Raw genomic sequence first — 14,773 nt, forward strand, 5'->3', positions numbered from 1 at the left:
GTAAATGAAATATCAATCATGTAGGCTGTCAACCTTATGGGACAGCAATAACTGTTAACAAGTAGTCTGGAAAAATTGTCCGAAAATGACTTGTCCTCAGCACACAAGTATTTGAGGTTTCCATGGAAAATTAAGATGCCAGTGGCTATTTGAAACATTGCTCAGGTATTCTTTTTAATGGGAAATTTGCTGGTTATTGATCCACGGCATGTACCCTCTTGCTTCTGGAAGGCTGCAAGCAACTTTCCAATCAGTAGCTGTCAAAAAAATTACTGCCTTTTTATACTGATACAAGACAACAGCAGTGGTGGTGTCCTCCTATACTTAATGCTTTTCTTTAATTAACTGCTATGTACAGTAGGTTAGGAATTTCAGTTACGACTTGACCACAGTCCTAGAAATCAAAACAAATAAAATATCCTTATGCTTTATCTAACAAATTAATTATAGTTGTCTGAAACCGGTGCTTGGGGTCAAGTTTGAAAACAAATAACCTCACATGTAAAGGGTCAGAACAGGTGCAAGGTATTTTTTTCCTACTATAAAACCTTGCATGCATGAAATTGACCTGTTTTCCAACTTTATTTATTTACCTCACAAAATATATAAATAAAAATGGTTTCCCTTTCATTTCTGAGCTGTGCCAAATCAACTGGCAAGCCATACATACTTTTAGGACCATTGTAGGAATTTTTTTAGCAATCTGTAAACATCTCTTTGCACACTGATTAATACAGTCACAGTGATGATATTAAGCATGCCACCTGACAGCTTCTTCAAAGCAAGTGGTCAGGATTTGTTTTTTGTTTTCTACAATTCTTCCAAATCCAAGGAATGTTTTCTCCTGCTAAAATACAGGGTTTGATCTGTGTTCATATTAACACAGAATCTTGTGTTCCACACTCCAAAGTAATTCACCCTCAAGGGCAAACTATAAAGGGTAGCAAGTAAACCCATGGCATGGGCCCACTCTAGGCAACTGACCCCTCCGGAGCAGGCCTGGTGACGGCTGAGCGGCTGCCAAGGGGGCTCGGAGCTTAGGCCACTGCTCACGTGGCATTCGTCAACGGACAAGGATAAAACGTGGGCCATGCACAGTACCTCCTGGCATGGGGCAGTCCTGATGAGCCGCAAGGCCTGTGCTGCCCAGAGAGACGAGCAAGGCCTTGAGACGAGTTAGAGACTCAAGCCCTGGGATCTCAGTACTGGCCACTTTCAACTGATGACCTCAGTGAAGAAATGCTCACGGTGTCTCAGTTTACTCAGCTGTAAAATGAAGGTGGTATGTACCCACAGGACTGTTGTGAGACTCACATGAGAAAATATGAGAGCACTTAACAAGTTATAAAGCAAATTCCTTTCAGATCTTCATCCTTTCTCAGGGTTTTATATATTTTCCCTTTAGAGGGGATTCTTTCCAATTTTGTTCTAAATAGTGATAAAATAAGCAATAATGACAAAGACTAGGTTTGTACTAGATAAAAACAAAATGAAAAGACAACCAACCAAACCAAACAAAAATCTAAGTCTTTTATACCAAGGTATTTATTAACGATATGGTTTAGACAGAAAAGTAACAAAGTGATCATGATAACATTAATAGAGCTATAATTTGAAGTTATCCAAAAAGCTTTCTTAGCTCAACCTCTATTATCCTATCCAGCTTTCATTACCCCTAACACAAAGCCTGGCACATAGTAGGTGTCTGATACATACTGACTGAAATGGAGACTGATACCAATTCTGCCATTTATTAATCTGCACAGCCTTTAGGAGGCCATTTAACCTCACTGAACCTTAGTTTTCTCTGAATGAGAATAAAGATAGCTTCTCTATTATATAGAGTTACTGTGAAGCTCAAAATTAAACTGCAGCAATAGAATTAGTGAAGGCATGTGTAAACGGTAATGATTAGTAGTTGAGAGATTTAAAAGTGAACCTCCTAACAGTGAAACAATATTAAGCACAGCACTTTCTAAGTAGAAGTGTTCCAGGATTTAAAGACACAAAAATGGTACGTATGAAAAGTACGAAAGACTGCATTTATTCTGAACACGTCAGCGGCAGTTATAAAACGTTGTTTTCTCTGGTATCCCCTGTAGAATCTGTTACATGCAGTAATTGCAGCAATAATCAATAAGCTAACTGAGTAAAAGATTAATCAGTTTTGTGATTGCTAATGGAATCTCCAGTACCAGACTCAGATTAGTTTCAAAGTCCCTCTGAGATGTTCTTCAAAATCCTTAAACAATTTTAATAAGGATGTGACAAAGTTTAGCATAGTTATCCAAAAACCTAATTAATTTGAAACAGAGGGCCAGATTCAACAAGGGGATAACAAGTACAATTTTTGGCTTTGTTCTGTTTGCAAGTTTATCATACAGTATTCCTGTCTGTTATGAACCTAATTCTAACAGCGCAATCCAATCAATAATTACAACACTTTTTTCTTCATGGAAATCTGCCACATAAAAACTTGAGTTCTAAAACAGCACAGTTTAATTTTACAAGGCACAAGTCCTCTGCTGAAAGGAGAGAAAACAGAGATAACAAAGAGATACACCCAGAAATAACTCCCACTCACTGGATACCTACTGTGTGTTAGGCTCAATACTGATAGAGCCCCTCAACTCCCCTGCCAAGTTTATGATTAATTTCTCCGTCCAAAACTTTATTCCCTTTCTTGTCCCACCTCTGTTCCCCTCAGTATTAAGGAGTATCAAAAAAACAGGAGGGACTGAAACTTAAGTAAGACCCTTCAGGGCCCTCCTGGGTTCAAAAGCCCCTCGTGTCCTCTGTTTCTTGTTGCAGAAAAAGGCTTTAGTCTCCTAGGCTTCCCTGAGTTCCACAGAGCAGATTCAAGGAGTAAACTATTAGGACAACAGAATCAAAGGCCTGCTTAGTTCCTCCTGAAGGGATATTGTTAACAATCTGATGCATATCTGTGTTCTAAAGAAACTGTTACATAGGGTTACTGTGAAACTCAAAATTAAACTGCAGCAATAGATTAGTGAAGGCGTTTGTAAACTAATGATTAGTGGTTGAGATATTTAAAAGTGAACAGGTGGAGGATGATGACTACTTGCTGACCACAAGCACTGGACCCCAGACTGGTTGGAACCAGAAGGTTGAGATTCCTGAAACCTTACCCTGTAACCTCACCTCCAGGCAATCAGAAGAAGGTCCATGAGCTGATCAACTTCCTATGACCCCCACCCTCACACTGTCTTTAAAACTCCGACCTGAAAGCCATGGAGGAGTTTAGGCCTTTGGACCATGAGCTGCCCATTCTCCTGGCTTGGTGCCCGGCAAATAAACCTTCACTTCACTACAAACACCCACTGTCAAGAGCATTCTGTACCTCATTCACATGAGTCCTTGCTTGGTAACAATACTAGATATTTACATTTATTCACCTAATTTCTCACAACCCTATCCTATTCTAGGAATATCACCACACCTATTTGACAAATGTAGTAAATGATTTATCAGTCAACCAAGAAGAAAACTCCTTTCATTCTAGTCCATGCACTCAGAACATAAAATGTTTGTTGCTAGTTGAGAGTCAAAAGGTAAGTTATTCTCATTTATGACTAAGGATGCTAACTGTTTGTCATGCAGTGCAAATGAAATACCATATTTTATTGCCATCAATTTACTATGGTGTTTTATATTTTGGTTGTATATTAAAATATAATCATGATTTTAAAAAAAAAAAAAAGATCAGCTATCTCCTATTTCTCATACCTCAAAAGATTTAACTAAAGCAGGCTACAGGGCGGACTGCCGAGCTGGTGGAGAGCCTGGCTTCTTCACTGTCACCTGTGCGAGTGAAGCCATGTCGCCTGGCCTTTCAGAGGCCGGGGGTGGTGGGAAGGTATTAATATACTGCAGATTCTGTGCTGGCTGGTGACTCTCTTTCTTCAGGGGCTCCGCCACCCCTCCACATCTTCCTTCTGCCTCTCTTGCCACACTGCTCAGTTTCCTGTAAGTGATTCTTTTCCCACTCCTCCTTTAAATACTCAAGTTTCCCGTGGCTTTTCATCAACCTTCCTTTTTTTATTTTATCCTCTCCTTGAGTTAACTTCAGCCACTTCAAAGCTTTCAATTACCAGAGGAGTCACTGAGACTAATTAGGAGCTGATGAATCACAAACCTTTATTTCCAGCCCAGATTTCTCTCCTAAGATTTGGAACATACCTAGTTGGTTGTCCAGAGGCCCCCTCAAATTCAACAGGTCCCCACCTCTCCCACTCTCCCTCATGCCCTAGGCCTGTCTTCCAACATATGGGCTCACCATCCGGATGAATGACATCACCATGACCTAGCCTCCCAAACCACTCCTTTCCTTCTTCCCCACATCTAATCCATCACCTTCTTACTAACTCTACATTCTCCTCACTGCTCACATCCTCAAGCTAGGGCCCCCCATGATCGAACCTACTTGCCTTCACAACCTCATCTCAACCCTCCCACATTGTCCATACCACACTGATCACAGGCAGTGCCTCCTGAATACACCAGGCGTCCTTTCACCTGGGCCTTTAAACACACTATTCTCTCTCTTCAAACACCCTTTCCAGACCCCTTGTCCTTGCTGCTCCACCTAGACACTACTCTCTTCAGGAAACCTTATCTGTCTCCAGAGCTAGATCTGGTGCTCCTTCTCTGTGCTCACAGAATACCAAATGCTTAGGTCACTCTGCCTGGTATTTGAGTCTTTCCTGTCCTCCCACATGAAACACTCTTTCCTTTTTTGTTAAGTTCCCTGACTGAACCATGAGCCCCCTGAAGGAGTGAACTATATGTTCACTGCATCTTTACCACCTAGCATAGGGCTTGGCTAGATACTTGCCATCCCATAAATATTTACCGTATGAAAAGCTGGCTGGAGGCTTCCCTGGTGGCTCAGTGGTACAGTCTGCCTGCCAATGCAGGAGACACAGGTTCGATCCCTGATCTGAGAGGATCCCGCATGCCGCAGAGCAACTAAGCCCATACGCCGCACTACTGAGCCCGTGCTCTAGAGCCCAGGAGCCACAGCTACTAAGCTCCATGCGCTGCAGCTACTGAAGCCCATGCAGCCCAGAGGCTATGCTCTGCAACAAGAGACGCCACCACAGTACGTCTCACACTGCAGTGAAGAGCAGCCCCCACTCTCTGCAACTAGAGAAAGTCCACGCGGAGCAACAAAGACCCAGAACAGCCAAAACAAAATAAAACAAAAAAACTGGCTCTATGAATAAATGGGCAAATCAGTGAGTGATCTCAGGTCCCATCTTTGCATTTACCAGCCATGTGACCTTGAGAAAGGCAGGCAACTTGTTCGTGCCTCAGTATTCTCAGCTCTAAATATGAAAAAAAATACCTGCCTTGCTCACCTCATAGAGGTGTCAGGAACATCACAATCATAGAAGCTGGTATATAAGAAACATTTTTATAAAGTACTTTGAAAGATATCTTAAAATAGGGCACCATGTTACTATGAATCTCCCACTTCCAAGCAACAGTACATACAAGGAAAATGGCCATGACAATAGGGTGACATAGAAACCGCTAAACAAGACTGCCGAAATCAGACCAAGTAGAGAGGTAGCATTTAAGTAATGTTTACCAAGGCTGAGTCAGTGTGCCCGCAACTCCCCTCAATTAGTACAGTACTATAAATAATAATACAAGTGGAAAGGTACTATAAGGAACATTGTTTCTCCATCTGGAAGTTCATCAAGGCCATGGACCATGTCTCATGTATTTTATTATGTCTTATGCCAGAGGTGTTAATCTGGTGTCTATATGGGCCTTGGGAGATCCTTGAAATTCCTGAACTCCTAGGTGAAATGCTGCACTGTGTGAATTTTCTGGGAAAAGAATAAACACCTTTCCTCACATTTTCAAAAAGACCTGTCTCCAAAAAACCTAAGAAGCTAGTAGAGTACCTAGCCATAGAGTGTACAGCACCGTCCCATACGCATAATGGCCACTCCGCATATGTTCAAGGGGAGAAGGCCAATAGGAAATAATCCAGACGTGATGACCACGTATTCTCATTGGCTGGATCTCTAACTTAGTGGCAAGTCTTACATATCAACTCAAATCAAATTTATTTATCATTTTTCTATACATTTATAACAGAAAGGTTTCTACTCTCTCCTTAGCATGCCTTCTAGCAGACAATATAAACAGTACAGTATGAGGATATACTTATAAAAAAATAAGCATGCTGGCTTTTCCTATTAATGATAAAATTTTAAAATTCCTGTTTCGTCAATACTGCAAGCATACCCCATTATATGTAGCTGAGTCAGTAATTACAGCAATAATCAATAAACTAATGAACTATTTGCAGTCCATGGTTATATAATTTAGTTTTCCTGGTGAAGAACTCAACAACCTTAACTCTGTCAGATGGCTACAAATTCAATTACAACACTACTCAGCAATGTCATCAATTATACTTTCTTTCAATTATTTCTTATACTTTACATTTAAGAGATATCCCTTCTATGATGCTCACCTCTTAAGAAGCACACAGCAGCTCCTTAGTCAAAAATAACATATGAAGCTAATCTATTTTGAATACCAAATTAATAACTATCTTTATTTTCTGGCTTCAACCCCTGAAAACTCATTTCCTCTGCCTTGAGGTGACTACAAGGCACACATGTTCTTTCTTAAATGACTCTAGACCAAGGGTCCACATATGGTCATGGATTGATTAGATGAAGAGAAAGAAAATCACAATGAAAAGTCTTCCAATGAAAGGTCAACAGGGAACAACTCTGGGGCCTCTTTATAGATCAACGTTACCAGACAAATGTATTTATTAGTGATTTGAAAATGAAACAGACAGTAAGTTGGCCAAGTTTAATGATAACACTATTTGTTTTGGACAGTAAAACTATAAAGGATGTTAGGGAACTCCAGATGGTCTTAATAGGAATTGAAGTTTGGATAGCCAACAGCAGATGAAATTCAACTTGGCCAAGTTTCAGGTAATGTGTGTTGGCAGAAGTTTAAATTCGTATTCAGCAATGGGTCCAAAACCTGCGGGATCCTCTCAGATAAGGCTTCACTAGTCACCACCATGGTTGGCTTGAGGCACTGTCTACACTGGCCTTTCATCTGATCTCTAAGTTGTAGCAATTCTGCCATACCTCCAAAGGAGGAGAAGTTTAAATAGCTTCAGGGAACCTACCACTTAAATAAAACAGGAGCATCAGGTCATAAAGACAGCAGGCCAAATAGGACACTCCCTTATAAGTAGACTACTTTATTTAGCCAGTTCCAATCGTGTTCAACAAAGATTCAGCCTACTGCTCAAATGTTGTTAAAAAAATTAATGAAAAGGCAGTGAGGATGAGTAAATAACATATAACAGAGAGACTTGTAATAACAGAGACAACTTGTTTTAATTTCCAATTACAATTTACACCTTTTTGTACATATTGCAGTCATGAGTTGAAAATTTACTGAATTCTTCTAACTTTATTGTAGCAAATTTATGTTCACCTTTCAGATATATATAGAAAACACCCATCTTGTTTCCAGTAAAACTGGCCCTAAGAGAATGGGTTCATTTGGAGGTGCTACAAGAGCCTAAGGCCTTGGTTATGCCCCACAGCAACCTGACTGCTGGACGTCCATCATCTCCTTCCAGTCCACATCTCTCTGGAAGAGAAGCTCCTACAATAGCCCCTAAGAGCCTAATTGATGTCCTGCATTTTTCGGTCCCCTCATGTCAGCTGCCTCAACATAGGACCCCAGAGGACCCAAACTGTAGGTCATCCTGAGCCCTCCATAGAGAGGGAACTGAACTAGAAGTGCGGCCATATTAATGACAAAATATTGGTGGTTCAAAGCCCCAGAATACTCTGGTGCCACCCTGACTGAGGCCTGCGTATTCTGTCTCTTCCTTTGCTTCCACGAGCTACCTAATAATCTGATGCAAACTTCCATCTGCTTCTGCTTCTTGTTAGCAAAAACGCCCTGAGGTATTTCAAAGAGGGGCTAAATAAGGGGCCACTACATTCTTATCACTATTTCAAGGACATCCATATATCCCAGATAACATAGAGAAGAAAGTTAGAATAATCTGCCTCTGAAAAAAAGTTTCATTCTTTGACTAGGATGAGAAAAAAAATACAAAAATTTTACTTATAGCTTGGAGTATGACACTATTCCAATTTTAAAAAAAGCTAAATAATTTAAAACACCATTTATTTGCGCTTCCCGGATAGCTCAGTTGGTAAAGAATCCACCTGCAATGCAGGAGACCCCAGCTTTCCTGGGTCAGGAAAATCCGCTGGAGAAGGGATAGGCTACCCGCTCCAGTATTCTTAAGCTTCCCTTGTGACTCAGCTGGGAAAGAGTCTGCCCGCAATGCGGGAGACCTGGGTTTGATCCCTGGGTCGGGAAGATCCCCTGGAGAAGGGAAAGACTACCTACCCACTTCAGTATTCTGGCCTGGAGAACTCTATGGACTATAAAGTCCATGGGGTCGTAAAGTGTCATGCTCTATACCTTAGAGCGTGATACTACTCCAATTAAAAACAAAAAAAACAAAAAAACAAAGCTAAATAATTTCTAACACCATTTATGTATTGCATTCAGTTTTCCTGTCTTGTTCTTTTCACCGTCTCCCCACCCTACCAGGAGAGTACCGAGTATTACCAGTTGTTTGGATGGATCAACCATTCACTGAAGACCAAGCTATTTTGCTACATACAAAGTACGCGGGACCGACTTAATGTGGAGCATATTTAAAAGCACCATGTGGAAAAGAGCTTCCAATCTCTGCTCTATGTAGAAAGCTTTCTAATCGTAAAGGCCCTAAGGCTATTAAATGTTTAACAGCTAACTGGGCAACACATCCTAAGGTAAAATTCAGCCCTGTAGGAAGGGAACTTCAAAAGCCCAGAGCATTTCTTTACAATCCATTTCAAACTCAGGTACACTAACATGCTACTAAGTAGTATTATTTTTTTGTTATCAGGAAAACAGTGGTATTTGCAAAGCTTCTTCTGTAGGATCTCAATAAATGCCAAAACAAAAACATCAGTTAACCAGGAGTGAAGACTGGGATTCCAGGACCTAGGTCTGTGTTCAGGCCTTCCCATTTATTAGCAATATAACCTCAAACTGAATCTGATCTTGCTGGGCCTCAGTTTCCTTATCTGTAAAATGAGACATTTGGACAAGACCTCTAAGGATTTCTTCCAACTCTACTTGAGCAACTATGATTTTTCTCTTTTTTAAAAAAATTTATTTTTAAATTGAAGGATATTGCTTTATAGAATTGTGTTGGTTTCTGCCATACATCAACATGAATCAGCCATAGGTATACATATCTCCCCTCCCTCTGAAATCTCCCTCCCACCTCCCTCTCCATCCCATCCCTCTAGGCTACTGCAGAGTCCCAGTTTGAGTTCCCTGAGTCATGCAGCAAATTTCCACTGGCTATCTATTGAGCAACTATGATTTCTGAGGCAATCTCCAAGTTATGCACACTAGGATAAAGCGAATCATATCCAAATTTACAAGGTGCTACAGATCTCAAAGAGTATTCTCCCTCATGGTACCCAACATCTAACAAGGTACACTACAGTCAAGTATATCAAAGGGAATATTTACACTCCAATAATACACAATGTCTGCCATAATGGGAAGTGTTACAGTTAAACCCACCCCATATTCTTCTGGCCATGTGGAGAAATGGTGTAAAGAGAGAGATTAGGCAAAACGAAGAAAATAATTCTTATTAATACTGTTTTCCACTCATACAAGCCTCTCAGTATCAAGAGAACTAGGTGTAATAAACCCTTTACTAGCCACAGGATTTAGCAGAAACAAATACAAGTTCATTTACAAAAGTAAGATGTACTGCTGAGTTCCTTGAAGAAAGGTCACCTAAAAGCAGAGGTTAACATTAAAATAACCCCCTCCTATAACTGAGTCTCAATGATAAATAAAGCTTATGATGAATCAAAAATAAGGCTGATGTCTCATGCTGTAAGGAAATGAGGTCAGCACTACCAGACAACAAATACAAAAAGATGGAAGGAGAAAAGCAGTAGATTATTGTCTATCCTTCTAGAAAATGAGAGAGGAAAACAAGAACAACAAAAAATTTAAACTACTTAAAGGGAGTATTTAACAGGGTCCTTTAAATAATTAGCAATGATCAGGTATTTAGTTTTCAGGATATGTAGGTTGGGTGTATTTTTTTTTTCTAATAAAAGCATTTCAAATTCTAATTAAAAAAATACTTTATGGAGAAATTAAAAAGATACAATAGTGTCAGAGGAAAAGCCATGATCCCAGAAGTGGAATATTCTACCAACATAACTTACAAGAAACTACGCTATAAAAACAGATTGTTGATTAACACAAACTCATAACAAAACGCAGAGAGTGATCACAATGGTGCTGTAATAACATTTGGCTGCTGAATTCTCTCAATACATTAAATATCTCCTTGGAGACCAAATTACTTTACATTTTCTTAAAAGACAATTTATTATAGCTTTGTTTTCTTCTCATTATCTCTTAAAAATATATCTAATGAAGAGAAGAACACAACTTCTAAATAACACATAAAATGGTACTAATGTGTGACAACAGACTTTGGTTTAATGTGCTAGTTATTATTTAACAGCATACAACCTAGTGTCATGACAAATCCTTACCACAATGCGACATTCAGTGGGTCACATGCATCAAAAACCAGTGTATGCCATTATTACGGCACACATAAAATTAACAGCCTCGGGCTGCCAGCAATTTAAATAATTGATAAGTTTTCAATTAAAAAGGCAACATTTTCAGGTCTAATACAAAAATCTATTTAAATTACTGATACAAACTTATGCTTCTGTTGGCCCAAAGCCAGAAAATGCTTACATCCAAGGGGGGTAAAAATTCTGCAAGTTTTAACTCAGACACTGTAGCTTTTTTTTAAAAGACTGATTAAAGGATTTACGGCAAAAACATGTCTAGTTTTGCTTTCCCCATATGGTTTTTAAAGAAATACTAAAGTGACTGCAAATTTATTGAATTCTACATGAAAAGCATAGCTTTTTTTTTTTTAAACAGTAAATATGTGGTCCCAAGTCCTGGAATCAAAATTTTTCAGAGGCAAACTGAACTTAAAAAATAAAAGGCCAATACAGGTTTTTAATACCAGGTTGGCAAGTGAAGACTATCAACCAAAATCTATTGTGAGGTTAAGTCCAAATTGTTTTCTTTATGGCAAAACTGTAACCCAAAGGAATTTCAACCATAAAAACCAAGACAGATCAAAATGGCAGCCAACCAATCTTGTTTGTGCTTTCTGAGACAGAGCTTCCTCTACTCTTTACTATTTAATTGTTTATTCAGAGCCTAACTCTATATAAACAAAGAGTATTTGATGGTAGAGGCTGCCTCAACAGACAAGAGCAAAAGGAAATCCAGTTAGGTTTTAAATAACTTAAAACCGGTTATCTCTCTCAGGGATATTTTCATTTTCATTTTAAAATAATCTGCTCCAACATTCACAATCTGGGGAGTGGAGCTCTATCTTGGGGCCTCAGGTTCTTATCTATAAATATCAAGTGAATTAATGAGAAAACTCATACCTGATCATCTAGACCCCATTCTATGAACCACAGCCAGCTTACAGAAAAAAGTTCATCCACAGCAAATGAACGAACATAAGAAAACTGTAGTGAGGTTTACATAAAACTCTCTGAGGAATATAACCTTAACCAGTCAGTCTGGAATTTCCTGGTCATTGCTAGTGAGGTCATCCACCTGACAGACCCCTGCTGTCCCCCAGAGGAAGGTGACCTTGCCTGAAACCATCAGCTCTTGGCTAAAGTGACTTCCTTGTCCTGTCTCCTGCCACATCTTTAGAGTGCCCTTCTATCTGCCGGATGGGATATTGCCCAATTCATGAATCATTATATAAAGCCAATAAGATCTTACAAAATGTACTCTGTTTTTTACAATTTTTAAAACTTTTTTTTTAATTTTTAAAATTTAAAAAAAAAAATCTCATTTTTTAACACATAGAAAGCTCCCAGTACGAATGTGCAAGAAGGTAGGTGGGAGAGCAGCAGTATGAAACAGTGAAGGAGCATGGGCCTTGGCACAAGGAGAAGCTGAACTTATAGTCCATACTCATACTCATACAGCTGTAAGACCTTGGGCATATCTCTTTAACCATAGCTTCCTCATCTGAAAGGTAGGGATGATAATATCTACTTTATAGAGTGATTATTAAAACCAAAGGAAACTAAATACCTTAAGCATCTAGCGTAAAATGGGCACTTAGAAATGGAAATAATTATGACTATCACTATGATCACATCTAGTAACACTTCTCAAAGAGCACAGTTTGTTAGATCTTCCCAAAAGTACATTTTTGAAAGCACAATTTTGTGTGAGGTCATGTCAGAGACATAATGAAAGTACATGGATGTCAGCAATGTTCTCTCTGCAGTGGATCCATGTGAAAAAATTAGAACCTATCTGTGTGTGTGTTTTTTCTAAAAAATAAGCATGTCACATTCTCAGGAGAGGTAGCTGATCTATCAATACTAGTGCTAGACCTTTCAGCAGACAATCCTACTCTGCCTTTCAAGGTACTGATGAGCCCTGCTCTAAATTCTCAGGGCACAAAGACTCTCAAATGAGTTAATGTGAAGTCAATGGGAAATTGACTTTTCTACTCTGTGCTGGTCTGAATGCAACGCTCTGTTAACCATGCCATCTTTCTTGTTCTCTTTCCTCCTACCCTAAATTAAAACTATTGGTGGAAACCCATACAGATATTTTACAGTTTTCATTACAATGAAACAATATCCTGGTTAAAAACCTACAACCTAATCATTTGCTAAGATTAGAGACTCACTGAAAAGCCAGGGCACCAGTTCCATCATTTCCACCATAATAGCACTTTGCATTTGTATAGAATTTCTAACTTTTCAAAGGGTTTCACATCTATTATCCCATTTGACCACTACAATGACCCTGTGCAGAAGAAAGGACAAGTATTATTATCCACAATTGACAGATGAGGCAACTACTGCACAGAAAGGTTAAGTGTTTTGCCTAAGGCCAGGAAGCCAGAGAAGGGCAGTAGTCTCCTGACTTCCAGTCCAATGCTCTCTTCACCAGACCACTAGAAAAGGTTCTGTACACAGACTGCAAGCTCAGAAAAAATAAAATGAATTAAGAAAAAATGAAATAAGAGAAAAGAACAAACCAGGGCTCAGGGAAGCTATTTCTCTCCATAGTAGCTAAATTATTCAAGCTTAGTATTAAAGTTTTAGATATGTATCCTCTTTTCTTATCTATCTACTTTGGCCCTGAGACAAATATTAATGCAAATTTTCACTGAAATTTGAAACACAAAAGAAAAGTCATTTGGGGGATATATTCAAATCACTTAGATTCAGTAAGTAACCCTGTAGCTCATTTTAGGGTGGGGTGGTTAGTACATAAAATCACTGACAGTACATCTGTAAGTCTCTGTAAGTTATGTATCCACATTAAGCCAGCAGCTACATTATAACTACAGCCTGTTTGGAAGGGGTGAAAGGGATCTCCAGTTGAAAGTAGATTTTGAAAAATTTTTTAGAGCCCAGGGGTTCATTTTCAATGAGCCGTTACTTTAAGTACTGCATAAAAAATACAGGAAATTGATAGTCCATTTAGTCTGCACCATACCTGATGCAAAAGTCATTAAGATGCATTATTCCTAATGTTCATGATATGATCAGCAAGTGTCTTTTGAAAAGAATGCCCTTAAACTTTCACGTAAGGAGATCTTTAAAATTTGTATATGTTGTCTAGAAAAATGTTAAGAGCAACTGTGATTTACTTTCGTATCTTCACTACATCAAGAAACTGCATCCTCAATTACAACAAGGTTTTTAGAAAAGTCCTCATTAGTAGTATACTTACATATGACAGCATTGCCTTCATTTCTTCATCACTTCTCACTGTAATTCGATCACCATCTTCATCTTCATCTGTTTAAAAAGCAACATAATGTAAGCGTTAAGAGTTTTTAATATACAAAAACCATGTCAGCTGGAAACATAATACAAGTGGTTTCTACAAACTTGATGTCCACATCCTCAACACTGTATGTTGCAGACGTTGACGTTATTAGTTTGCTGTTTTGGTTTTTTGGTTCAGAATACAACAGAATCTCAATAAAGAACTATAAATTTGGGGGACAGCTGAAAATTAAAATATTGCTCATGTCATTTATGACATGAACCTAAGGTAAAGTAAATATAGGGATTTCCCTGGCAGTCTAGTGGTTAAGACTCTGAGCTTCCCCTGCAGGGAGCATGGGTTCAATCCCTGGTCGGGGAACTAAAATCACACGTGTTGCATGGCACAGCCAAATAAATAAATAAATATTTTAAAAATAAAGTACATACAACTGGAGTATGAACAGGTTTGGCTTGAAGAACTTTAAAAACTGAAGAAAGGCCAGTATTATTCAACTATTAGTACTTTTTGCTTTCCCACACGGCACCCTGTCCCTCTATTTCTCCATTCTTCCTCTCTCCCGGCAATCTGTCATGTCATAATAGCATAATAAAAATGGCTATCATTTACTGAACACTACTATAACACAAGGCACTGTGATTTATGCTCCATACACCCTTAAAAGCCTCATAACGATTCTATGATGTGGACAATATGACTTGATTATTATCATTCCCTTTTTACAGAACTGAGAGCCCAGTGTAAGGCTAACTTACAAAGCAACTCT

General features: G+C 38.9%; 1 protein-coding gene across 2 annotated transcripts in view; it reads right to left on the bottom strand.

The window, feature by feature from the left end:
• Positions 1-14,773, bottom strand: part of MAP2K5 (mitogen-activated protein kinase kinase 5) — a 262,257-nt gene that overhangs the window by 223,564 nt on the left and 23,920 nt on the right. For both annotated transcript variants that reach the window (XM_005685146.3, XM_005685145.3), the window contains exon 3: positions 13,948-14,015. In XM_005685146.3, the coding sequence (XP_005685203.1) occupies positions 13,948-14,015 (68 nt within the window). The remainder of the gene's footprint in view (positions 1-13,947; positions 14,016-14,773) is intronic.

The sequence above is a fragment of the Capra hircus genome, chromosome 10 (assembly GCF_001704415.2).
Source record: "Capra hircus breed San Clemente chromosome 10, ASM170441v1, whole genome shotgun sequence".
In the NCBI taxonomy this organism is placed as follows: domain Eukaryota; kingdom Metazoa; phylum Chordata; class Mammalia; order Artiodactyla; family Bovidae; genus Capra; species Capra hircus.